This window comes from Lepisosteus oculatus, chromosome 3 (assembly GCF_040954835.1).
Source record: "Lepisosteus oculatus isolate fLepOcu1 chromosome 3, fLepOcu1.hap2, whole genome shotgun sequence".
NCBI lineage: Eukaryota > Metazoa > Chordata > Actinopteri > Semionotiformes > Lepisosteidae > Lepisosteus > Lepisosteus oculatus.
This window is the reverse complement of record NC_090698.1, coordinates 28,333,582-28,360,885: the sequence shown is the minus strand read 5'-3', so window position 1 is coordinate 28,360,885 and position 27,304 is coordinate 28,333,582. Positions and strand designations below refer to the sequence as shown.

General features: G+C 38.0%; 1 protein-coding gene across 14 annotated transcripts in view; it reads right to left on the bottom strand.

Moving 5' to 3' along the window:
* Positions 1-1,942: 1,942 nt before the first annotated feature.
* Positions 1,943-27,304, bottom strand: part of mast4 (microtubule associated serine/threonine kinase family member 4) — a 193,720-nt gene continuing 168,358 nt past the window's right edge. For 7 of the 14 annotated variants that reach the window (XM_069187098.1, XM_069187095.1, XM_069187099.1 and 4 more), the window contains 18 exons: positions 26,929-26,996; positions 26,373-26,458; positions 24,697-24,905; positions 24,143-24,281; positions 21,919-22,051; positions 20,544-20,579; positions 18,941-19,106; positions 16,825-16,926; positions 15,734-15,856; positions 15,425-15,537; positions 14,667-14,794; positions 13,165-13,382; positions 12,618-12,818; positions 11,839-12,065; positions 10,143-10,265; positions 9,864-10,000; positions 9,159-9,343; positions 1,943-8,815 (listed from right to left, as the gene is read on the bottom strand). In XM_069187098.1, the coding sequence (XP_069043199.1) occupies positions 5,109-8,815; positions 9,159-9,343; positions 9,864-10,000; positions 10,143-10,265; positions 11,839-12,065; positions 12,618-12,818; positions 13,165-13,382; positions 14,667-14,794; positions 15,425-15,537; positions 15,734-15,856; positions 16,825-16,926; positions 18,941-19,106; positions 20,544-20,579; positions 21,919-22,051; positions 24,143-24,281; positions 24,697-24,905; positions 26,373-26,458; positions 26,929-26,996 (6,101 nt within the window). In that variant the 3' untranslated portion in view covers positions 1,943-5,108. The remainder of the gene's footprint in view (positions 8,816-9,158; positions 9,344-9,863; positions 10,001-10,142; positions 10,266-11,838; positions 12,066-12,617; positions 12,819-13,164; positions 13,383-14,666; positions 14,795-15,424; positions 15,538-15,733; positions 15,857-16,824; positions 16,927-18,940; positions 19,107-20,543; positions 20,580-21,918; positions 22,052-24,142; positions 24,282-24,696; positions 24,906-26,372; positions 26,459-26,928; positions 26,997-27,304) is intronic. The other 7 variants (XM_015337844.2, XM_015337866.2, XM_069187103.1 and 4 more) reach the window with 3 other exon arrangements.

The following is a 27,304-nucleotide window of genomic DNA, read 5'->3' as shown; positions in this document are numbered from 1 at the left end:
TCAAGACAACCACCATCATCCCAATACCAAAGAAAACCACAGTGACATGTCTTTATGACTACCGACCACTGGCACTAACACCTGTCATCATGAAGTGCTTCGAGAGGCTGGTCATGAAGCACATTAAAGACACCATCCCAAACACAGTGGACCCGTACCAGTTTGCCTACCGGTCCAACAGATCCACAGATGACGCAACTTCCATTGCCACACACACAGCCCTATCCCATCTGGACAAAAAGAACACATACACAAGGCTACTATTCATCGACTTCAGCTCAGCTTTTAACACTATCATCCCAGAGAAACTAGTCAAGAAACTCAGTGCACTGGGTCTCAACACCACCCTCTGCAACTGGATTTGGGACTTTCTGACAGGCAAACCTCAGGATGTCAGGCTTAGAAACCACACCTTCGGCACACTAACTCTGAACACTGGGGTCCCCCAGGGGTGTGTGCTTAGTCCATTGCTCTACTCCCTCTATACCCATGACTGTAAGGCCAAACACAACACCAACTCCATCATCAAGTTTGCCGATGACACCACAGTTGTAGGTCTGATCACAGACAATGATGAGAGGGCCTACAGGGAGGAGGTCAATCTCCTTACAACATGGTGTGATGACAACAACCTCACCCTCAACGTCAGCAAAACCAAGGAGCTGATCGTTGATTTCAGGAAACTGCAAACCGGACATGCCCCTATCCACATCAACGGGACTGAAGTGGAAAGGGTCAGTAACTTTAAATTCCTTGGTGTCCATATCATCGAGGACCTCACATGGTTTCTCAACACCACCTGTCTGATCAACAAAGCGCAACAGCGCCTGTACTTCCTAAGACGGTTGAAGAAGGCTAAAATATGTCCCCAGATCCTCACTAACTTTTACAGATGCACTACAGAAAGCACACTAACATCACAGTGTGGTATGGCAACTGTAGTGCTGCTGACCGCAAAGCCCTACAGCGGGTGGTGAAAACTGCCCAGTATATCACTGGGGTTACCCTCCCATCTATACAGGACATTTATGACAGACGGTGCTTGAGGAAAGCTCTAAGCATAATCAAAGACCCCACACACCCCAGCTACAGACTTTATGATCTGCTACCATCTGGAAAACAGTACTGGAGCATTTGGGCCCGGACTACCAGACTCAGAGACAGTTTTTACCCCCGCACTATCAAACTATTAAACTCCCAGCCTCTCTCACTCTCACTCTCACCTCACCTCTCACCTATGTTCTGAACCTCACAGTGCCTTCTTCCTTTCTTTCTTACCAAAAACCCAAACACACATTGAAAATCTACCTCTACCATACATGTCAAAAGCTCACTCCCCATAATTTCTATCCCTTTATTTTATTCTGTTGATGCATATTATTGCACATAACCTTGATGGATATTGATGCATATTATTGCACACCTTTTTGTTATTGCACACCTTTTTGTTGTTTTGCACATTGCCTGTTGTTGTTTTTTGCACACTGCCTGTTTTCTCTTTCTTTTGCTACACAATTGTATTGTTGTTGTTGTTTTTTCTCTTTGTACTACTTATGTCCGAGAGCTAGCTAAATAGCATTTTGTTATACCATATACCATGTATATGAGTGTAATGACAATAAACATGAACTTGAACATACTCCATTGAAATAATGCCAATATTATAAAGGTGAGTGCAGTTCCTAATCATGCACTTGATAAAAATGACTTACTGTAAATATAATTCAAAATATGCACTGTACTTGATCTTTAAAATAATTATTTTTAAACATATTGTGATGTACGTAAAATACAGTGGTTTGTGTTAAAGCAACAAAGGATGGATGTTGGAAAAAACTTTTTTTGAACATTTTAATCCTGCAATAATTATAGTAAGACAAATACCTATTTGTCCTAACGGAATGTACATATAAAAAATGAGCACAAATCAGACGAGGCCATGTGAATTCTTCATGCTTTTTATTTTTAGTGTTATGCGACTTTAGAAGTATAAATATTTGTTTAATATACAACATCTATGACATCCATAGAGATTTCCTTGGGGAAAATACAAAATGCAAACACTTTTATTGCACAGATCGTAAAAGACAAAGCATTTATAAGCTGGCTCATCTAATACTAGTCAACACGTTGAGAAAGCGGAAAAAGAACATTTATAACATGACGGATCATTACACAGAGACTTGAACTGGATACCACACAGACCAACACAGTCTTTTACTTAACAGCTGGCTGGTAAAATGAATCACAGACTACACTATCACACGACACTTTCTGTGAAATTACCAAATGCAGCACAGAGATTTGGCAAAGTAATAATGCAATATACAAATTGTAAATCCATGATGTATCTGTAAACAAATGTAAAATGTGCTTTAAGAATTTAAACAGGACAATCTTCAAAACATCGGCATGGGAACCAAAAGGAGACATCCTAATGTTCTGATGACATTTAAATCAGCATTATTGTGCTACCTTTCTGTGATGTAGCAATTAAATAAAAATGCCTTTTTCCCTTCAAGCGGAAAAACAGAAGATAGAAATAGATACAGTATAAATATACCCTACGGGACTTGTATCTTGTTTCTACATAATTGTTTGTTAAAGAATTGAAGTAGGACAGAAATTTATCATTAAATGAATATCACTATATTTTCAACTAAGGTGCATTTTACCCATGATCAAGATACAAGGGGTCTTACGTAAAGATGGTCCTAAAATGAAGTATAATGAAAACTACAACCACACCTGCCCTCTGAAATGTTCAGTTAATTATTTTTTTCTTGAGTGCATTTCTAAAATGCTACATTCCAGTTTTATGTACTATTCTTTATTTTTTACTCTACCAAAGTACAATTAATACCTGCATAATCACTAATGCATCTAATATACTGGAAATATGTGTTTAATCTTTACTCCTCTAATTACAATAAAATATTGAAGGAAATCTCTTTTTAAAGGGATGTTTAAACAACCAAATGAATATCAACAAAGCATAAACCAGAACAAAAATGAATAATTATTTCCTTCCTCTTATTTTTCCATCTAAATAGTTGTAAACTTAAACTGGCACACCCTCTTATCTTTGCAACCCAGATAGCTTTAAATTGGGAACATTTATTGCAATTGCAGGAAATGCTTCTCATCTAGTTTGAAATTAATACATGCTGTGAACTACATTTACTCACTTTACTTTAATCACATTTTGGCTTAATAAATTCAGATGTTTAAAAACAGTAGTTCTTAGCATAAATCAGATTTCTTCGTGTACTGTACATCACAAGCATTTCCTAAGCAGTGACATAGAGCTTGGCGCATTGAAAAGACAGAGCAGGCCAATATTTTTCTATTACTGCACCTACCTTCCCTACTGGTGTAACTAAAACACATTCTTGTAAAACATTGCGTTTTATTTTTTGAAAGCATGAGCCTGTACACTAGGAAATGTGTGACTCCCTCAGCTATCCACTTCTTCCCCATTATGATCAGCCCCGGCAACCTCTGAGCTTCCATTTCAGTTGTCATGACAATGAGCAACTTGTATATTAAATGAATCACTAAAGGCTCTGTTCAGTTCACTTTAAACCAGGTGTCTGTCTTTAGGAGATCTGTGTATTTGTTGCGCTGTTAAAGGAGGTGAATGAATAGTTTCCCACAATATTTCAGATAAACGTAAAAATAATCTGAACATTGGTTTTACAGTATGTCCTGCTTCAATACAAGTAAAAATCAAACGTCAAAGCTACAAAGTGCTAAGAATTGACCAATTCATATACTGTAGCTCTCCTTGACTCTGATGTTGTTTTCAAACAGAAGTGAAACTTACAATAGCATTTTCAAAGGAATAAAAAGGCCAAGGATCAGAAAGAATATGGCAGAACTAATTAGTTCCTTAATATACAGTACAAACATAAAACCTAGCAATATATATATAAAAAGAAACAAAAAACATTCAAGCTTGAAGTAAGCCCATTAACCCCGTTTTATACAATTAGTAGTGTTTTATTTACATTATTTTGCATAAAAATTAAACTTTTAGAAATGTAAAAGAGATGTATGTGAAAGGAATGTGAATTTCACCAAAACTTGCTAAAAAGAAAGCAAGTACCACACCCCAAAACCATAAGGCCTCTTCCACTACATACAGTAGGTTTCAATGAACTAAAAGAACATTAATATGATTCGATATTAAATTGTTCCAGGTGAGTGACGGTAAACCGTGGCTTCCTTCTGCTATACTACTACGAAAAGCAAAACTATTTTCTTTTCGAGAGAAAAACACAGTAATTAATGAAAACAGTTTGGTGACATTCTCTTTATTTTATTTGTATAATTCCCTGACCGATGATTGCAAACAATGACATATTTAGTCTCTTTATGGTTCAAAAGTTTAAGAACACTGCAATTTCACTACCAGGAAAGTTTTTCCAAGTGAAAATAACCTAAAGTGATTAATCGGGACTGAAATGGATTTCGACAACTCAAATGCTGTAGTTTGTATTTCAGGTGGTCCCAGACAAGTGCTCAAGAGTGCAATTCAAAAAACAACTCAGCATTGGCACAATTGTTTTAAACCTTAAAAAGGCCCCTTCAGAATGCAGGTAACAAACCAATTACGCAAACTTCTGACATCACTAAAATATATTTTCTTTCGCAATACAAATTTGACACAGTTTTGACCTCCCCCCCCCCACTCAGCAGAGTACTTTTTTTTTTCAGGAACTGAGTAACCAACATTAAAAATAAAAATTTGGTAAATGAAGAAAATCAGCAGCAAATTATGTGATCTACATTCAGTTTTAAATTCAATAGTCTTGTTTTGTATATTTACAGAAAACTCTCCTTATGCACACACACGCACACACGCAGATATCATGCAGACTCTGGCATATTGGTTATGCTGTACAAATACTATATGGTAACAGTTTCACCGGTTCTTAATAAAGAAGGCATGTTGAAAGAGTGAATTTTTTCTACTACAATTAAAATGATACTGTGCAACAAAAACTGCTAGTCCTGTTTTGTTTTCTCGTACAGCACAGTACGGAAAAAGAAGAATAAATACACATGACAGCTGACCTGGCTTATTTCTCTTCTTCTCTCTTTTACTAAGATTTTTTGTGTGCACTGCCACGTGCTGGTTCTTTAAATTGTTTCTGCCGACCATAGTCCTTCTCTGAAGATGTACCATCTTGTAAAGAAGAGGACATTTTTGATGCGTCTTTACGAATGTTTTTTGACTCAGGTGTCTGCTCTTGGGCCAGTTCTTTTCCTCTAAGCTCAACTGTGTCTTTTTTATGAGGGGTCAAAACCTTATCAGAACACCCTGTTTTAGAGTCAGAAGCCCCTTGCTTTAGTTCACATTTTGCAGTGCTGGCAGCTCCCCGCATTTCTCCAGTGTGTCTCTGAGAATCCCACTTAGGGCCATCAGCATGGCTTCTGACAACGCCTTCCTTGTCCATATGTACACATTTATCGTCTATTGTGTTAACCTTGACGGAAAGTGCTTCATTGTGCATCTGTGCTTCTTTTTTTTTCTCCCCAGATGCCGACTTCTGCAGAGGTGCCACATTTGGAAAAACAGTTTGACCACTGCAGGGCAGCTTTGTTGACTCTTTCTGAGGAGGCATTTTACTGGGGATTAATGAAGACATTGGCTCCTTCTGTTTTGTGTCAAGCACCTCCTTAATTGTTGACTTTTCTGCACTTTTTTCATCACAAATCCTGGACTCCCCCTCTGCTTTACTGGCACTGCTTGGAGTACACGTTTCAACTCTCGTCTTGGTTTTGGAACTTTTTTCCTTTAAATTTGCCTGCCTTCCAGCATCTGTCCCAGACCGTGATTGAGCATCTGCTGTAGAATGACATTTTATTGTTTGCACTTGAGAAAGAGGCTCCTTATTTTTAATGTCGGGTGTTTGCCTTTTCTGTAGTGGACTTTCATTATCAAGTCCTACCACTTTAGTTGCACAGTGCTTTACCTGAGTCCTTGACTCTATTGTTTTAGCTTTCATTTCTTCTCCAGTCTCTCCCATCTTAGTACTACATGTCTTTGTCTTTGGTGGATTGTTTTGCCTCAAGATCACATTGGCCTCTGCCTGATTAACACTGCTACAGGTGTCCTTCTTTTGATCAGACACCATTTTGAGTGAATTACATGATGGGATATTGCAGCTCTCTTTAGATTTAGTGCATTTTCCTTCTGACTTCGTATTTTGCTCTTTGACTTCAGCCTTCCTATTCCCCGAACCTTTAGAGACTTTTGGTTCTTTTACAACAGACAAACTAGCAGAACCAGTGTCATCTTTTAAAATTGATGTGCTTGTTTGGATTTTGTTGGTGCTTTGAGCTTTGGAATTACTATGTTGTTCCTGTAAGGCATGTGTAGTACTTGTTCTATCTGTAGAGCCTACATCTGAAATAAAATAAGTCCTTTGGGGTACTAGGGTTTTTGTATTACTTCTAACAGATTTGTGTTGTGATTGGCTCTGTGCTGTCACTTCAGATGTCACTTCTGAGAGAAATCTCTGTTTCTCATTGTTTTTTTCCTGTCTTGCAGGAGAAAGCTTAGAACTGAGCATAGTGGTTGGTAAATCTTTTATAGTAGGCTCCTCACTGTTAATACCTGTCTGTGTATTAATGCATTGCTTATTTGTGCTTAGCTGCTGGACAGATGTTTCATGCTTCGTGCAGGTATTGGATATCTCACTCTTGGCAGACAGCTGCCCTTTTGGACTTCCTGATTTAGAAGTAGTTGGAACAGAGGTCTGTTTAGAATCCTCTTTGATGTTTTCAGTCTTAAAATTAAGTATTTCCTGGGGCTTCAGTTCTACCACTTTTTCAACTTGCACTTCATTATGAGCCTCTGTTGCTGAAGGGCTTTTCCCAGGGCAAGACTGCCCTACAGGGCTAGAAGCATTCAAATCGTGTACACCTCTCTGGTTTGCTTTTGTGTTAATCTGGGTGTCTCTGTTTGGATGTGTTTGACTTATATCAGAAGTCTCTTTCTTTGGAGGACAACTGGCTACCTCACTTGTTTGATCAATTGTTCTTCTGCTGCTATTAGACTGCCTCTTACGCTCGATGCTTCCTTTTTCAATTTTAGATTCTTCTTTTAAAGGGCTTTTGCAGTTCATTGTTACTGAAGGTTCAGGGCTCACAGAATACACTGAAACTCCTAACTGCTTCTCCACCTTTGGCTTCTGTTGTGACAATTCCCTCTCATTGCAGCCCTGCTTTGGCACCACTGAGGCCGCCAGAGTGCTGCCATTTTGGTTTTCTGCCATTTTAGACAAACAGGTTTCAGTTTTTGATGTCCTTGGCCCAGAGAGCATTCCAATGTCCAGTGTGCCTTCTAGTGGTTTTAAAGATGAGACTAACCGCCCCTCTAGTTTATACTCAGAGGAAGTCTTCCTGATGGGGCCCTCAGTAGATGAGATTAACTGAAGCTTTTCCACAGCACTTTCACCTCTCCCACTCATCAATTTTGGAGCCAATGATTCAGTGTTAATCACAGGAGCTGTGTGGACACTTCCGATTGCTCCTTTAACATGGTCCAGAACCGAAGAAGAGTCTAATTGCAAGCTTTTGGATCTACTTGCACTGAGATGAAGACCCTCATGAACTGTGGGAGTTATCCTGCTTTTAGGGATAGGGCAGATACAGTCCTCTCTTTCATCAAAAGACTGCTTCTTTCTGGCAAGTTCGATATTAGGAGCCTTGATATCCAATCTTTCAGATTTGTTGCTTTCCTTTGCTTGTCTTGATAACATCTCCACATGGTCTCTGTATTGTCTCTCTGCTTTTGAAGGGGTCCAGTCTTGAAGCACTGAACTTGATGGGGATCTACTACACTCATTAAGCATGGATACAGACTCACCCCCCCTGCTCAAAACAACACAGTATGAGCCTTGTGTTTCAGGAATATTTTCACTCACTCTTGTGTTCAATTTCTTATACAGAGTGTCTTTCAGTGTATTACTTGCCATGTGAGGTTCACACATAACTGCTTCGGGACTGCCCATTGTTCTGCTACTAGCTCTTTGAGAAAAGCATTTGTCCTTATCATCTGAACAAGTGGAGGACACATGCTCAGGTTCAAAACTGGATTCTTGCAGGGCATCCTGTTTCTGCAAGGACTCACGCCTGTCCGCCCAGTCTTGTCTCTTCATAACCACCTTCGCCTTCAGCTTTTCCTTGTCCAGGTCATCAATGGATTCTTGCCTCCCGATTTTGCGGGTGGCTGGGCGCTTCAAACAGCCTTGCTCTGCAGGCCGGACGCGTGTCACCGTGGGAGTCTCACATGCCGTCTCCTCCAGACTCTGCAAACTGGGGTCTTTCTGAACGGGTTCTTTCTGGGACTCTTCCTGGGTCACCTCCAGGCTGTGCTTGCGAGGGCACAAGTGCTTTTTATCACTGCTGTAGGAAGGGGAGAGTTTCTCCTCAGACTGTACTCGCTTGAGCAGGGGGGACCTTGGAGGCTCGGCACTTTTGGGCCTCACCATATGTCTGACAATGGTTGGGGGGGAATGCATCTTCCCTGGGAAGGTTTGTGTCGTCTTAGAGCTTCCAACTGAGTGCCCCAGCAGAGGGGACGGTGATCGCTGAGGAGAAGTAGGCTGAGGAGTCGGGGAAGGTGTGCGGGCCAGCGGAGAAAGGGGAATGCTGCCGGCGGACTTTCGCCGCCCTTGCCTGTACCTCTGCCCAGTCAGCTTTGGACCCAGGCCATGGAGAGTGCTCGGTCTGATGTGGCCGGAGCCAGCAGGAGAGTTTGGAGCACTTGAACTGGGTGAGCTGCTCTGGGAGGAGGTAGCACCTGCATAGAAAAAAAAAAACAGAATAGAATAGAATGATATACCCAGGTATCAACAGAAACCTTTGAGTTTTGTTCATCAATTAATACAGAATTGCAAGTTATTTACAGCTTCATTTATTATTAATGCATTTTATTAATTACATTTTATTAAATTAATAATAAGGTTATTAGCTAAGGTAGAAAATGGCAGTTTAAGTAGTACCTCAAATGAGAAAGGCATTGTAAAAATCTAACATTTTTAAACAACTTGGCAGGATTGGTTATAACCGAATTCCTAACTACAGAACATTTGAACTGGAGAAATCATGAAGGAACGTTGATTATAGTGCTCCTGCACACACACCTGACTGACTGAAGTCTGGGGTGGAGCGGAAGGCTGTAGTGGGAGATCTGGGAGACAGGCTGTGTGTTGGGGAGCCGGGCAGACTCTCTCCTGAAGACAGCGAGCGGTTCAGTGAGGAGAAACTCCGACTGGTGTGCAGCAGAGGTGAAGGCTGCATGGCGAAGCGTCGAAAAAGGGAACGTCTCCTGTAACAGAGAAATTTTAATTGGCTTTTTTTCACAGAGCTGAAAAGAGTGAAAGAAAAAAGAGATATCTCCATAATTCTTCCAACTCATGGTCTAGCAAATAGACATTTCATTTTATTATTTGAAAATAACTACATTTTACTGAAAGCTACAGTGACACCCTGTGGGAAGAGAAAAAGAAAAAAAACAGCACACTTAAAAGAGAGCATCACTAAATGTCTTCCATATTTTGGTGACATCGGGAAGAACACTGCACATAATGTAGCAAGAAATGACTACTGTTATTTCTTCATCTCCTAGTGTCATTTACAGATGTGCAGTAACAGACCAATATACTGCACATTTAGACTAATATTTCAATACTGATTTAAATGCGTAAACATTTTCCTTGTTACTGCTCTTATTATCAGGACAACTTAAATTTAAGCAAGCATACTAAAATTCTGTTTAGTCCTCAAGTGTGCATAGAGGGTTGCAGATGGTAATTTTTTACATGAACCACCCAAAAGGTTGTGCTAACCTTTCCTGAGTCTCCTTCTTCTTGGGTTTCTTGCTGCGACGCACCATCTTGCTTCTGTAACTGTTTCTCCGTGCAGGGCCAGTTTTGATGGAGGTATTCTCAAATGGAGTTGTTGTGATGGCTACTTTGCTTCCACTCTGCAACAAAGTGCAATAAAATTAGCTGATGACGCTATGATAATATGGCACGCTGCACTTTCCCAAAAACAAAAGGTGCATATTATAAAACATATACCTTGGAGACTCCCTTTTCTTGTTTAAGATATGAAAACTACCTCACCTTTAACAGCAGCTCCACAACTTCAGTATGAACAAGTCCGTGCACAGGTTCCCCATTCACGTGAGTGATGAGGTCTCCAGCTTTCAGCCCAGCTAAGTGGGCTGGGCCGCCATCCTCCACATTCTGAAACAGTAGTGTAATGCACAAGTGATCAGCTGCTTCCATCCCTTTGTTATTCCTAATTAGCTTTCATTATCAATCAAACCTTTATTGGCTATAGTGCCCTTTGCCACATTTAACCACAGAGTGTTATACAGAATTCCATAATGGCTAATAATATTGCATAGCTGACCATGTGGGAAATGAGGAGAGACATCGTCACTAAGCATTGCGATTTCTTATGACTTTCATAGAGACTGATTAAAGTGACAAATTGCTCCTAATTGCATCCTATGCCATCTGTAGCAAGCTGTTTACTGCATTGTTTTTTCACAGGTGATTATTTTAATGCTCTTCACACAGGAGTCTCCTTAAGTTTCCATACTTCAGAATTTGGAAGCTAGAATACTGACTACAGTACGTCATGTGCATTCAATGTGCTTCCTGTCAGATTTCAAATTCATTTTCAAGTACTTTTACTGCTCTTGAAAGTAGCTACTGTACTCGTTCTTTTATTTATTTATATCCCATCATGTGACCATCACTCTAATTGTGGTTTATCATTTGTTCTCAGAAATCATTTATATTCTGTGGGTGAAGGGGTCTTTGACTGTTATGCCCTGAAGCTCTGGGACACCTTCCTAAAAGAAATCAGGGACTTAGATCGAGTCTGAAAAAACATTCAGAAATAATATCTACTGTATGCTTGCTTTGTTTTCACATGTAGGTCAATAATCTTACTCTTAGAAGTTTTAGAAGTTTGCAATAATGCTGTCAGATGACTGCTTTTAATGGAACAATGTAAAATAAAGATTTTATCACTGAACGTCTGCCTTTTTCAAAGCTTCGTGTACAAGCTCCTACCTCTTTCAGAAAATGTACTATATTTTTGTGAAAACATGATTAACAGCAGGGTTTTGCTACTGTTAGTCATGTTTTCTGTAGCCAGAAATCATGTATTCATGTAATGGTACTGCTAAAGGATGTAATGGTAAAAGATTGGAGGGTGATTTTTAATATTTCAAGTACAGTTTGTAAACCAGAGGATATTTTTTTGACTTTTTTCCCCAACAAGCTACCTCAAGATAAATCTCTGAAAGTTTCATCTGTTAAAATCACTTGCAATCAACTTTTTTTTTTCGTTCACAGCCTCCAAATTTGAATTTTTATTAGTTTATTATTGAATTAATTAGTTTAATTTCTTGGATTGGGAGTTTTTTTCCCCTGATGTGCCAAATGACAAAAACAGAGATATATGTACATTTGAAAACAAAGGTTATGAAATACAAACAGTAAAATTGTCATGTTAACATTAAGCAGTTCAGGTGGGTAGCTGCATCAGCATGCGTAGGCTGCAAAGGAACAAGGAATAGGTTTATTCCATGCTGAAAAAATGAAGAAAGAAAACACAACGTTTCGGCCGTGGAGCCTTCTCCAGGTGTTTTACCTTCCTAAAGGCTCCACGGCCAAAACATTGTTTTCTTTCTTCTTTTTTTTAGCATGGAATAAACATATTACATGTTAACATTAATCTGAGTGAAAAGATAGATCACTAAAATATGCACACACAAGGAGACACAACAGCTAGCCTCCTTACCCAGACCATGTGGTACACTGTATAGATGTCACTGTCACAGGCGTATACTCGGATGGCGCGCAGCGTGAAGCCGAACTTCTTGCCAGAGCTGTGAATGACGACAGGCTGCCGAGGACTGACTGCGCAGAGGGACGAATCCCGGCTAGGAGACGAGTCTCTTGAGGAAGGGTCCGAGGACAGGGAATGAGGGGACATTGGGCTGCCAAGAGGGGACACACCAAAAACATCTACGGGCGCAAAGGAAGGCAAAAGGAAAGGAAACACCGTTGTGTAATTGCAAGTTTTGAAAAAAAAAACTCAATAAAACATTACTATGAAGATGACACATCAAAGTACATAAAAATGTTCCCATTCCATAACTTCAGATTACTGTATATTATAAATAAATCCACTGAGAAAGTTTTGACCAATTAATATTAGAAAAAGTAAAAGGAGAACTGGTATAGACATACAGTACCAAGAAAAATATTTGTTGTAAAAAAAAAGGCTCCTTTAGAGTCAGTCTCAAATAAGTTTAGTCATTGTCCACAATATACTGTATAATTCAAACCTGCTCCCCCTTTCTGACGGATGTTTGTTCTAACTGCAACTGAGACCAATGGATATATTTTTTCTCTCCGCACAAATGTGAAATGAAGGCTTTTTCCATTCCGTTTTCAGTGAACTGGGATTTTGCACCAGCAAAGGTGACTCTTCAGAAGTTCGAACATGCATTTTAATAAAGGGCTTCTAAAGGGAGTCATAGCATGTGATTTCATGGCTTATATATTTCTCCTCACCTCCTGGGATCATAAGGGAGAGAGCGCTGGCGGAGACAGACTTGGTGACTTTGGTGGGGATTTTCTGTTTCTCTGTGCTTTCCGGACACTGATGAGCCAAGTGAGAACCCAGAGCTCCCGATGCCTTTGAAGCGTTATCTGGGCTTTCCACACCTTCTCCACGTGTATGGATCTGATCAAGATGTTCAGAGAAGCTGCCTACTAAAAAGAGGTTTAGAAACAAAGGCAATATCAAAATAAATCAGAGTGGCATCCTTTGTAACTTCTTGAAACCCTGAGGAAATGCTGCCTTTACCGAGTCCTTTGAAACATGCACTTAACATAACCATGTCATTCAACTTTAAGGATTAGTTATTTTAAGATGGGGAGGACTTTCAGTATGAGATTCTTCTCTTCTAGCAAATTATTTATTAAACCAGCACACACTTTTTCATGACATCCCAAACATTTGGAAATGGTGTCTGACCAGTTTGTGTGCAAGTTCCCCAGTACAACGGTGTTCAAACAACACTCAGTTATTAGGCAGGGAAGTGAGAGGTCAATGTACCAGAGAGAGTGGAGCCACTCAGGGTGCTGGCAGGAGTGGTGGCTTCGGGCTCATCCTGCGGCGGCTCACCGATGGTGAAAGCTACTTTCTGAGTGTCACCAAGGGCCACAGACTCGTCACCCTCCTCCATCTCGGCGGAGATGGCAAACTTCGGCAGCAGCCCCGAGCGCCGGCTGAGACTGGTGCTCTCGGCGTCCGAGGAATGAGACAAAGAGGGCCTGTGAAGGAGAGGTCGCGTTGAAAAACTAAACAAATTCAGGTCAAACTATTATTTACCACACGCCCTCCATTCTATAAATGTTTCATTTATAACCTGCTTTACATTATTTCTGAGCCTTTCAGACAATATAAATCAGAGTGAAACATATGTTACTTCCTTCAGAGGTGGACCCTTTTATCTGCAATATAATGTAAAAGACTATGGCAACATCACAATTATGGTGCACTCAATATCTGGTGCCAAGGTACTCATGTCTATTATACTATTGCAAAAATATTCATAAATAAATAAACCGCCAGTCAACTTTCTTAGTGGCAGGCAACATGTGGAGAACAAAGATCTTAATACTGAAGAACTGATGAGATATAAATTTCATACCACTAGCCCCTCACTATAAGCACGGTTTAAAAACATCCTTCAAGAACAATGGCATTGTCCCACTAATTTATTGTAGACCAAGCCAACTTGAAATACATAGATGCAACTCCATCTTGCTAAAAGCCAAACGCAGTTTATACATTGAAGTCTGCTAGAACATCACTTTGGATGCATCTGCACTTGCATTCCAGATCTGGAAAACTCAAGGACTCCAATATATTGTTTAATGTAATGGTGTATTTACACCCATTTAAAACAATAGATGGTATAGTATGTCTGCCCACAGACATATGCTGCCATGGCCATCTGCATTTTGGTAAAGATGTGCTCACATTACACAAACATGCTGGTGCTGTAGTGTGACATCAAGACAGAGCACAGTAAACGTACCAAAATGATATCAGAAGTTTAGATATTATAATAAATAGCAGTTACTGGGGTATAGCTCAGTGGCATTTGACTGCAGATCAAGAGGTCCCTGGTTCAAATCCAGGTGCCCTCTCTGTATGTGACTCTTGTTTCTTACCTGTGAACACCTTGTTCATCAATTTCCCTTCAATATTAATAAAGTCTTACCTATCTATATCTTTTCATTTTATAATAATGAGATAACATTGAAATGGCCTTTTTAATTGAAGTTCCTCTTTGAAATCAAGTGTCAGAATGAATTAGGTGACGAAAGTAATGTGACGGGGTTGCTCGTTGATGTACCTCACCCCAGAGAAATCTCTCAACTTGATCTGGAAGTTCAGACTACAGACTTTTAGAAGTGACAGACTTGTGCCAGTAAATCCAACTGTAACAAGATGCATCTTCAGATTTTGTGGAGATAAAAAGGATGCAGAAAACATTTAGTAATGTAATTGTTCAAGTGGGAGATCAAGCCTATATTTCTGTGACTTACATTTCACTGAACTCAGGCGTCCAGCTGAGAGAGTCCACAGTCAGAGGACTTCCGCTCTTCGTCTTCTCACCCAGCTCTCCCTTCTCCTCTACTTGGCTGCGGGATACCAAGTCCATGCTGCTGAAGACCTGGCATCAAAATCAGACAAGACTACAGCTTTGGAGAGCAATGATATTGCCCATTTCTAAAAAGACTGATCAGAAGGATAAAACAATTGCTGATAAAATGAAAAGCAGTCTTTGATAAGAGCTAGGACTTACTCAGCACTTATGGGTATAAGCACCCACACTGTATTACTGCTAGAAACGTGTCTAATAATCAGTATTAGCTTAGCAGATTTCACATACCTCTTAGATTGTAATAATTGTAACTAGGAGATCTTTGATTTGACATGTTTCTATTCCTGATAAAGTTTCAGTCTAAATCTCAAATTAAGCAAATGTCACTTTCTCACCTTGCACTGCTGTAGAGGATGATTGTTTGTGTTAAAACTTTGGATGCACATAAATCTTAAGATTTATCATCCTGTGTGGTTGACTGTGTAAATTATATTAAGTGTTCAAAAAACAATACTTTATGCATGTGATAGTATATACAAGTCAGTGATTTATAGTTCATCAAGTTAACATATTGCATAACTACTGCTCAACTCATAAAGAGAATAACATGTCATACCAATATATAACTACAGACATGTTTCTGTAGCTGCAATGTTTTATGCAAAAGAAAACACAAGCTGTGCTTAAAGCATGACTTACTTTAGAGAATCTGTGAGAGCAGGAGGAGAATTGCCTTATCTCCACATTAAAGTCTTCATCATTTGTGTCATCCTCCTCCTCAGTTTCCAAATGATGGTACCTTTCTGATCGAGCTGTGTGTAGGAATGGAGTTGGTTCAAAGAACTGCTTACAGTACACATAACAAAAATGTAAAGAACTAGAAGTAACTTATGTTGTGCTCATAACAGACCTTATTGTGGAACTTGTCTCAGAAAGGAATTGCAAAATAAGATAACCACAGCAAGTTGTAAATGAAACTGAGGACCAACTCTACACACAGGTACTTACTATCAAAATAGCTGGTGTCATCTTCTGACTCCAGCTGTGGGATGAACTCAGCCTTCTGTCTCAGGAGACTGTTCCAGTCCAGATTGTAAAAAAATTGATGCTGCTTAACTTCATAGGCTCCACCTCAAAGAAAAACAAAGCAAACAAAGCAATTTCAGCAGTGTGGTAACTTAAATGAAGAAATGTGAAGAGAAGTGCAGGTGATTCTCCTAAATATTTATTTAGAAATAAACAGAAAACATATACTGTATATATATTATGGATTAATCCAGTAAAACACACAGTTGTAAAACTGGGTACCTGTATACTGTATATGGAAGTCACATAGAATAAAACAATCAGCCAAATACATTCTTAAACGCAATATTATTCAAAAATAACTGAAATGCCACTGCTCTTAAAAGGTTAATATTCCTGAAAATGTCTCCTTTTAAAGAGAAGGGTCTCCATTTGAACACAGATTCCGTTATCTCAAATCTTCCCATAAGATTACAATAAATGCTTACTGGTTTTGATTTAATCAAGTTTAAGGCAGTCAGCTGACAAAATGGCAAGCTTTTTGCTTATACTCAGGTCAGGCTTAAGCATACAAAATATTACTTCCACCAGCATGACATACATTAATGCTGTCTATGATGATCTTATCTGTTTTATGAATGGAAAAGGGAAATTCTAAAAACAATCCCCTATGTAAACAGTTCCCAATGTAATTCCAGCATCTATAAAAGGATTCCAGTAAACCCAAGAAAATGGAGAACTTGGGTCTTGACTGCAGTTTTTTCCCTTAGTGAGTGTCAATTAACAATTAACTGATCACAAGAATGACACTAATAAATACAGCACGTATTTATAATAAAAACATAATCAGTACAACATATTTTGAAGATATCAAACTTACGACAGACTTTTAAAGCTTGACCTTGGGAAGTTATAAATGCCGTGAACAGAACAGCTGCATGTATTTTTGAGGTAATGGATATAATCACAGATATGTCCATTACGGTTAATCCTAGCAACCCTGTTGGTTGTTTTGGTACAGTGGGAGTTGTAAAATATACTGTAGCTGCACTTGCATGACAGCGCAGACTTACCTGTGCCCATTCTCTCCAGGGGGTTCTGTCTGAGCAGCAGCGTGATGAGTTCCTGGGCATCAGGGGGAGGAGCTTCCTCCCCATCAGGCCAGTTTATCTCATCTGGTTGAGAACAGGCAGGGCAAAGGATGTAATTACAAAACACCTGGTTACCGGTGTGAAGAAAATCATGTTAAGTGACTTTCAAATTAGAAAAAAAGCAATGGTACAGTGCTACACATCATAACGTTGTAGAAGGATGCCCATAGTATCTAATTCAGCTACCTTAGATTCAGTTAGAAATTCACTGGGAATTTTTTCTATTTTGCTCAAACTAAAGCAGTCTGAATCCTTTTATTTCCACTTCACAGGCTTCGTTACTATCTTCCTGTGGTCATGGGTGAGTGGCATGTTCTGTTCCTGTGTTTTCACACTGAAATTACCATTGTTCACTTCTGAAGCACAGAGATCTCATTACTACTTTACTTCTTTTATCTCAAAACTGACTTAGTTCCTGACTTAGGTCACTCTCCAGTGCATGAACCTTTTAAATATCTTCTGGCATCCAGAAATGCAAGAAGACATTAGGTCATATGTATGCTGTGATACTCAACTCTTTAAATTTCTGAACAATGAACAATCACTAAATTAATAAAACATGCAGTTTAAACAACAGAAATGGGGCCCTTTTATATTTACTGTAGCAAACAGGAAAGCATTTGTATGCACTTGCGAAAGAGTGCCTGAGGACGTGTGAGGCAAACCAATTAGAAAATTGAGTTATTTCCATGATTGTCTAGCCAGCAGCTTGTACCACAGATTTTAATCAGATTTGGAAGAAAAACATGAATATGCATTTGAACCTTAAGGCCATGGCAGCAGTTCTAAGTGTGTTCTTCTTCCCTTAATTAACCATCTATTCCCTTGCCCTTTAAAGCCAAACTAAAAAAATACAATATAAATCCATTCATTTACATAGTGCTGCATAATAGGGAGCTTAACTCTGTTCCCTGTTTATACAGTTGCTTGCTGTGCTTAATGAATCTCAGTATAGCAACTGAGTTGACTTCAAGAGATTGATGGGGATTGCCCACATTGCCTTCAGGAGGACTCTAAAGATACCCATGCTGTTTTCAAAAACACAACCAGGGCAGCTCAAAATACAAACCGCTCGTGGAACACATCATTACGAGGGAAATAATTGGGCTTTTATTTCCTTCTGAACTTTGGGGGGCATACAATGGAAAGCTGGGGATTTCAAAAACTGCAAGGGAACTCTGAAAACAGCAGGTGAGAGGGCTGGGGAGTCTATTCAATTACCATCTAGCTTCGCTGCAAGGCCTCCACAGCCATACGGGTTGGCTTAGGGGCTTATGTTTGAAAGGTTATTGAATTTTAGATGTGGAGGGAACAGCTGCTCCATCTTCAAACAAACAGCACTACACCCCTTTCCTTTTATACATTAAATAAACACATACTGTTTTTTTTTTATTTATCAAAGAAATCTTCTAGTGATGGCTAAAGAATACAGAATTGAAATCCAGCGTTTTAAGTGCAGTTTGATTTGTATTTTACCGCTTTTTAAGAGATCATTTGCAGGAACTGAATATTCAGTTAACCTTGATCATACTTTCAACGAGTACTTAACATCCTTTTTTTTAATTATGAGTCTAAATTGTTTAACCAAAGGAAATGTAAGGAATAAAGCAGTTTGCGGTTTCGGCCGTGGAGCCTTCTTCAGGTGTGTGACACACCTTGTTGACACACCTGAAGAAGGCTCCACGGCCGAAACGTTGTGTTTTCTTTCTTCTTTTTTCAGCAAGGTATAAACCTATTACTTATTCAAATACAGTTTTTGCCACACTAGTCTCTGAAACCTGAGGCCTGGAATGGTGCTTCAAGCCCTATTGCTTTAGCTCTTGTCTGGAACCTTCAGGCCTCATAAGTGACACTAAAGGCACAATTATTTAACCTGCTAGAATCTAGACTGACTACACCTTTAGAAATGATCATCTTTGCATAGCAATTACCCCAAATACACACTAGAGTACATATTATTTTAGTCTACCATCTGTACAGTACACGTACATATTCTCTGGAAAGCTCGTTCTGCATAATGAACAAGAAATGCACTTGCCACTAATAACTTGTCCAAACAGTTCTTCGGGAGTGTCTCCAAAGAAGGGCACACAGCCAACCAGAAATTCATACAGGATGATTCCCATGGCCCACCAGTCCACTGGTTTTCCATAACCCTGGCGCAGAATAACCTCTGGAGCTATGTACTCTGGAGTTCCACACACCTGCAAACAACACAACATTTACAACAAGGGAAGAGCTGGCACTTACTGACTCTTTCATAAACAAAGAGGAGTTTCTCTGTACAGTATCTTTGAGAGTGATAAGAAGACCAATATCTTACCCTTCATATCACAGCCATTTCTTGACTAGTAAAATCTAAAGAAGGAAAACGTTCCAGAAGAATCTTGTGGAATATTAAAAAACAATGGCGAGTGCAGTGTCTGTTGCTAATCGAGATGTATGGAGGAATCCAATCATTTTGGAATTCCATTCATAATAATTTAGCAGAACAAAACATTTATAAAAGCATTCCATTTCTAGGTGCTATTTATTAATGAAAAACTGCACTGGATTTAAATCTGAAATATACACTAACATTCACAGCAGTCAAAATCACAATACCAGTAGTTTTATCAGTTACTGTCATGCAAGGACATTTAGAGTGTCGTTTGTACTTTTAGCAGTGCAAATAACTATATGGTGTCTAATTTGCAATGCCATTTATATACTGAAAGCAAAAGTGTGATGTGCACTAGATGGTACTTATACCTTTTAACTGAAATAAGTTTTAAGTTCTATTTAAGTTGAAATATAATATTTGTATAATGTGCATTGCTGAAAACAGTGTGGTTAGGAGAATAATCCAGACTATAGCAATGGATGCAAAGGGAATCGATTCTCTGATGGACAGACTAGATTAATGAAGCATGGCCCAGCGTCAAAGTGCTGAACTCTTCCAGTCAACATTATGAGTGCCTTAGATTATCTTTGATGTGAACTGAAAATCTCTGTTTTTTTTAAGAGTTTTGAATAACTCTGTAAAAAACCTTGTAAAGCAAGTCTGTGTGTCCTTGTTTGGTCTCTGTGACAGGTGCAATCATAGCCATCAGCCGGGATTCAGTTTGCATCTTGTCTAAGCCAGCACACCCCACACATGAAGCAGGTGCACTTGGTGAAGTTGGACTGTAAAGTAGTGTAGTCTTGTAGTCAACACTGCAATCTACAGCGAGTCCAGCGCATTAGCAGTGCAGCAGAGTGAGAGACCCTATTTTTATTTATCTATGCAAATTGAGTAGAACATAACAAACGCATACAATAATTGCATAATGCAATGCAGATATTTCTATTTTTTATTATACCATCAAATGATCATGTCCTAATAGCCCAGTACTCCAAACATTCTAGGATGCTTTCAAGGGTGTTAATAGTTTCCCTAAACTGTCATTTCAGAATCTTGTGGATATAGTGTTTGGTCAGCTGATGAGGTCACAGACCAGGTAGACAATGATAATGTGTGAAACTACACCTTGGATCTTGAAGGAATGGGATCTCGTAGACAGTTGGTGGGTTTCATTCTGAAAACTAGCTTATTAAGTATGCAAGCAGAATGCACATGTACCAGAAGCAGTGAATTTTGCTTAACAGTTTTGTATACTTGCCATTCCCTTTGGGTCTCTGGCTCTGTTCAATCCTGACTGATATCAGAGATCTGGGTTAGAGGAGCATGTCTTTGTACTGTACACACACTTCCTCATAACTCCTAGTACAATACAAGACCCATCTACTGTACTCCCCACAGAACAACAGCAATAGTTATAGAGGTAAATGTATTGCTTTTTTTTAATACTGCTATCTACCAAATAAAGCGGTTCACATTTTTTGTTTTTTTTTGGGGGGGAACACAACAATTCTTTAACATTGCCTTCTGATGATTCCATTTCATTCAAAGACAGGGTGAATGATAACTAATTATACAGTAGGTTAGTGTTACCTGTCCCTTAAACAGACTATATACAGTAGGCGATTCTGATCACTAATCCCAGATGGAATATAATTTGCATTTCAGTCTTGCAGTTTACCAACTGATACACATTCACTCATCTCTTTCTTTACAAAAGGTCATTTGTCCCTCAAAACTGTTCATTATAAAAAATTGCATACAGTATGACTCTTTCCCAAGGTCTAGAAAATAGTTAAATATAACTCATTGTTACCTAAAGAGTACTGAACTGGCAAAATAAGAACACTTTTAGGTTCATGATAATTAGTTTGTTTAACTTAGTATAGCAGTTAACATTATACATGAAATGCAGAAAAATTGTAACTTTTGTTGAAAAGATACCAGACAACTATGTTCGAAGTAACGCAAATGCATTTTGAACACTCAGGTTTTACAGTCAGTGAAAATACTTTGCTTATTTTCTTTCCTTTTGTGAAGTCTGAGGCATTGGCAACATGCTCTGCTGACATAATGTTAAAAATAAGAACTGTGTTCAATGATAAGAATTACAAGTAAGATTAATGGAAGGTAGCTACAAGGAGAGAAGGCTTGAAAATAACTGTCAATTATTCAACTGTAAAGAACTGTCAAATGTCAGAGGGGTGAAGGTACATAGTTTTAATTTCATTTTTGACAGTTCTTGAATGAAACATCTCAACAATATTATTTTCAACATAACAGAGGTTATTTAATCTTGAATAAACACAAACTAAGATGTTTAAATATAGCTAATAATCGCACATATCCTGTAGCCAGAATTCAAGAAGCAAACTAAATGCTACTGCACTAGCCAGATTTTGAAACTCTCAATATAATTTGCTCTGGGATGCTGTAGCACACAGAGCATTTTATAAAATGTGCAGAAGACAATCACTTGTCACATTTTTCTGTTTTACAACTATACTGTACCTTAAGTCATTTACACAACATACAAAGGTATTAAGAAAGTGTTTTTAATACTCTTGACTTGTCTTATTGAATTAAGAGAATTATAATCTAAAACTATATTTAAAATATTAGCTATGCCCACATACCTGTTTGTCTAGAAACTCTCTTGCGTCTTTCTCAATGTGCCCCTCATACAGGTTAGTTGTCATGTTCATTAATCCCACCTTGGACAGTCCAAAGTCTGTGAGCTTGATGTGTCCCATGGATGTTACTAGCAAACTAAGGAAGAAAAAAAAAAAGATTATTATGTTAGAAAAATGAGAAATTGTTTATACACACATCCATTAGGGCTAATTTCATTATCTAGGGTGAAGTGGTTGAATAATTGTGAACTGTGCTCAATGTGCTGCTTTAAAACTCAGGAGCACCATAGCTTAGAGAAAGCAGTATTGTACAAGCTGTTTATCCTCCTGTCATGAAGCAGAGAGACCCTGCTTCAAACTTCAAACCAGTTTCATAACCTTCGTGGTAAAAAAATAAAAAAATGTTCCTATTGAAAAGACAAGCAGTCTATTGAATAGAAGCAATTTATATACCCATGAGAATCCCATACTGGCTAAAATAAATTGCCTCAGGAGTGTGACTAATACAATCAGAGATGGAACATTTCAAAGAGAGCATTTAATGTTTTTAGTTCAATTTAAAATATAATTCATAATTCAGCATCAAGCCTAATAGAAATAAGGTTAATTCAAGGGTAGCTCTCCAAAAGGCTGAAATGTGACAGTATTATTCCAGTTCTGCCCACATGTAAAACTTAGCTCATAACTCAATAAGATTCCAAATGAAACCATTATAAAATTACTGATTTCACAGAAATGTAATTTCCTGTGTGAATGTAAGTACTCAGATATTTTAAATTAACAGACTGATATATGTAATTACACTGCCATGGTCTTCAAAAGAAGAAAAACATCAAAAATGACTTAACCCAAATCCAAACATACAGTGCCTTAAAAGAGTATTCAGATCTTTGTACAGTTTTCAAATTTAGTTGCTTTAAAGCTTACAGTCACAACACTTTGAAGTAGCAATTAATGTTAGTTATACTGTATATACAGACGTATTCAAACACTTAGATGTAGCAATCCTAAATTAATTTAGGTGAACAAAATGTATCCACAGAATTACAGTAGGTATGTTGTCTCTGTGTTCAATAATAGCAGTTTTCATTAGTTCAGAATAAAAACTGTGAGGTTCCTTGGTCAGATAGAGCGTTTTAAGCAAAGTCCCACTCATGAATACTAAAGATCTTTTAAAGCAAGGCACTGTCATTGAAAAGCACTGATCATGAGAAGAGTACAAAAATGTAGATGTCACACTGGCATATTCTTCAAATCATCAAGAACAGAAAGGTGCATTACTGAGATTCTGCCTAATCACATCCTTTCTCTAAACTGAGCAGCCAGGTTAGAAAGATGAGGAGTTACTTAGTTCAATGGCTGAGATGGGGAAAAATGTGCATCAGTCACTAATATCCCAGTCACACCACAAAATTGTACGGCATAGTGAAAAACCCATCTGATATCCTGCAAAGGAGAACCTGTTTCAGTGTACTAAAGGCTTGAAACTAAAGGCTTGGGGGTGAAAATACACCTAACAGTAAGACGGATGATTCAAAGCATAAGGCCAAAGCTTCACTGGAGTGGCATACTCTAGGAATAAGAAATGTCCTTGAGCGGCCCAGTCAAAGTCTCGACTTCAGTCCTATTGGGAATCTGCAGAAAGGTTGGAAAACTGCCTCAAGGTCTCTCAAGTTGCTTGGGGATCACTTAAGAACATCAAATTTGTCAGGAAGGATAAGCAGAAATTGCACCAACACAGCACACAGTTGGTAGAGACTTAGCAACTTATCAACAGAAACAGTTTCTCTTTTGTTTTTAGTCTTTAGAATAAAAAGTAATATTTTAAAGTACATGTATCATTTTGTAATTTTACTAAATTGGACACCATAGCAAGGGTCTGAATATATTTTGCAAGCCACTGCAAGATTAAACAGGGCCGCAAGTAAACAACCTAAAATGCAGACTCATTTTATTTCCAGCACTTTTTGTCTAATAAGAATACATTAAAAGAAGAAAACAGCCAACTATTTAGCAGTTCAGTTGTTTGTTTTTAGCCAGCGAGTTAAAAATCTGTGTTGAACAAATAATAAAGAAGAACACAAAGACTCCAATTTATACTGTACTGAAAATAAGATCTTTAATGGATCAAAACATTCTTGACATTGGTAAAGAAATGGGTTTCTGGCACATCTCGGGCTTTGGTTTTTCTCTATTCAAAGAATATAAGGAATGCTTATTTACGTACTTGTCTGGCTTCAAATCTCTGTGGACTATTCCATAATTATGGAGGTACTCAAGGGCCAGAACTGTCTCTGCAAAATACATCCTGGCCATATCCACCGGCAGAGGGCCCATGTTCTTTAATAAAGTGGCACAGTCACCTCCTGTGGCACAAGAAAGAGAGAGGTCATTTTACAGTAGCTGTGGGCATGACTTTGCTAAAACACAAGTACATGGGTTTCAGCAGTCTGTGAGACCACACATTATAAGATTTCAAAACGTACTGCAAGACACTCAAAAGAAAATAAAAATACATCCTATACATTTTCAGATAGCAATACTATCATTTCTACCAAAAGAAAAAAACATCACTTCATGGTATGTTTAAAAATGTGACTGTGGTAGAAGTGCTTTGTGTATCTCCTGTTTAAAGTTCCCATTTTCTTTTCAGCGCTTGTATGCTTTAATTGTACATAAAACTGCATAAAAAGATAATAATGGATCTTTAAAATTAAGTTTCTGGTGACACAAATGCCATATGCTGTAAAAAAAAGACAAGAAACAGAAAATCTGACAAACCTTCAACATATTCCATCACCATACAAAGGTGTCGCTTGGTCTCAAAGGAGCAATACATGCTCACTACAAATGGATTTTCTGCAAATGTCAAGATGTCTCTCTCTACAAAGGCTTGCTGGATCTGGTTTCTCAGGATTAGGTTTTGCTTATTAATTTTCTTCATTGCAAATCGCTGTTTTGTCTCCTTGTGACGAACCAAATAAACAGCACTGCGTAAAAAGAAAAAAAATACACATTAAGTTTGCCTTTACCTACTGATTCTATTTCGATTGTTTCCTTAGTTATCTCTTTTAAGACAAAATAGCAGCATCTAAACAATTTGACAACATTGTCATCCCACTTTTTCACATAAAACGTCAATTTTCAAAGTGCCTGTTCACTTCCTATTTCCACTTCACTTCCTACTTGTATACAAATGTGAAAAAAATATTTTAAGCAATGAGCAAAATCAATTAATCTACATCTTGAAATATTATATTTCAGGCACAGGAATTCTGGGGTCCAATTTCTGCAACTCATGAATAACCAGCTGAAAAATAGTGGTTAGGCTCCAGAACTTGCTGGCAGAGTCTATCCTCTATGTTTTTGTTGCCTAAAGGAAAAGTACTACCTTTCCCCACTTACAAATATAAACTACTGTACACCTAATAGTGGATCAGTCCATCTCCATTATAATTTACATTTGCACACACTGTATGGTTTATTCCACTAGATGATTTCAGAAATCTACGGAGATATGAACACGCTTACTGTAGCCAGCAACAGCTGACATACTGTAGCTCTGCATGGAAATGAGAGTAGATGTTCAGTAGATTCATCCACCATACACTGCATTGCCTATTGCCAGTAAACCCTGAGGCTGTCTGAATTGACATATTAGCCAAATCATTTTTTTCTTTCAGAGATACATACTGTACACAAAGAATCATTATTCATGCAAGGTCATTTACAGCAGCCTTGCTTTCCATAACAAAGCACACTGAAGAAAAGCCTGGTCTCCTGTTACTTTGCAGTCCTTAAGGATCATTGTACTTACCACATGTTGGCCAATTATGTAGTGTAGAAGAAATTGGGTCACTTTTTTGGAACATGGCATTCTCTAATATTTTGATGGGGCAGTGCATCCAGTACTTTACATTAGGAGTGTCAGAATCAAATTTATTATACTAGCAAATTATCAGGTAAAATCAATGTTTATTTTTTGAAGCATTAACCACTGCTGTGTAGTAGTTATTTTTTAGTTCAATCGATCAATGAATCGGTGAAATCAACATTTGTTGCTCTTGAAGCAACTTTTTACTGTATCCTACTTGGAAACATCTAATTTAATAACACATTTTAAACCATCATGAAACTAAAACACGTCTATCAACAGTCTAATTTAACATCTATTTTATTAAGAATATCAGTTATCCTTATTATCATTGTTATCATCTAATTACTTAGCTGTGCTTTTTTATAGGTAATTATTCAAATACTGTACAGTGTTAATTTACCTTGGGTACAACAAAGTTAAAGATCCAACTATGTAAAATAAAAAAACAATCCCACATTTAAATGCATACATGTTTTGTTGACATACTTCATATGTACAGTATTAGTGACTTCTAAATCACCAATGAAAAAACATACTACGTAAATACAAGGAATTTTGTAGAGATCCAGTTTCTACTTACCCATAAGCCCCATTGCTAATCAGTTTGATCATTTCAAAATCCGTTTCACAAGGCTTACGTCGAGACTTTAGTGGTACACTAACACTCTGGGAACACAGAAACCAAACAATACACAGCAGTATATAAAACATCTTACAGTATCTGAGATATATTTGGAGCAATACTTTAAACACTGTATTTAGTCTCTTTACTTACAAAGGCTCTAATCCTAACTCACAGGTAGAGTATATGAAGATTATAATCAGATGTACTATTCATACAGACTCGCTGGATGTGCTTATTTTTGGACAATATATCACAGAAACATTTGAGCACAACTCAGTTACTCTGGAGGAACACAGTTCTGTAACTGAAAGACTATCTTAAAGCTGTGATAAATCCCAAAACATATTTTTGAGCTGCACTTCACAGTACAATTCCCGTGAATTGCTGCTCTTGTCTAAGAAGCAGTTCTTAGAATGTAGTATGACAACATACGTCTTCTTCTCTGCTTTAATCTCTGATTTTGCATGGCACTGTTATTACACTTCAAGACCAAGGTGTCTAAGCTACTTACACTCAAAGATTCATCAGTCTCAGGAGTTTCTGCAATTCCGCTGTCATAGCTGGCCAACTGTGCAATTTCTGAGGAAGAGTTGCAAAAGTCAATATTGGTTCAATATAGGGTTTGTCTCATATTATAAAAACATCTCATAGAAACATTTAAGTTTAGAAAAAAAATCTCAAATCTAATATCCCACTTACTAATACTCTGTCACCATTATTTCTGTAAAAATTACATTACTAAAATTTTTACAGATAAAAAAATAACTTCTAGAAATAAGCAGTTTCTACTTTAACCTGCAATAATTCCATCTTGCTGAATCTTATGATTTACCCTAGTGCAGAAAACAGATATTCAATGTACAGAATGAAATCCATGCAAGACTATT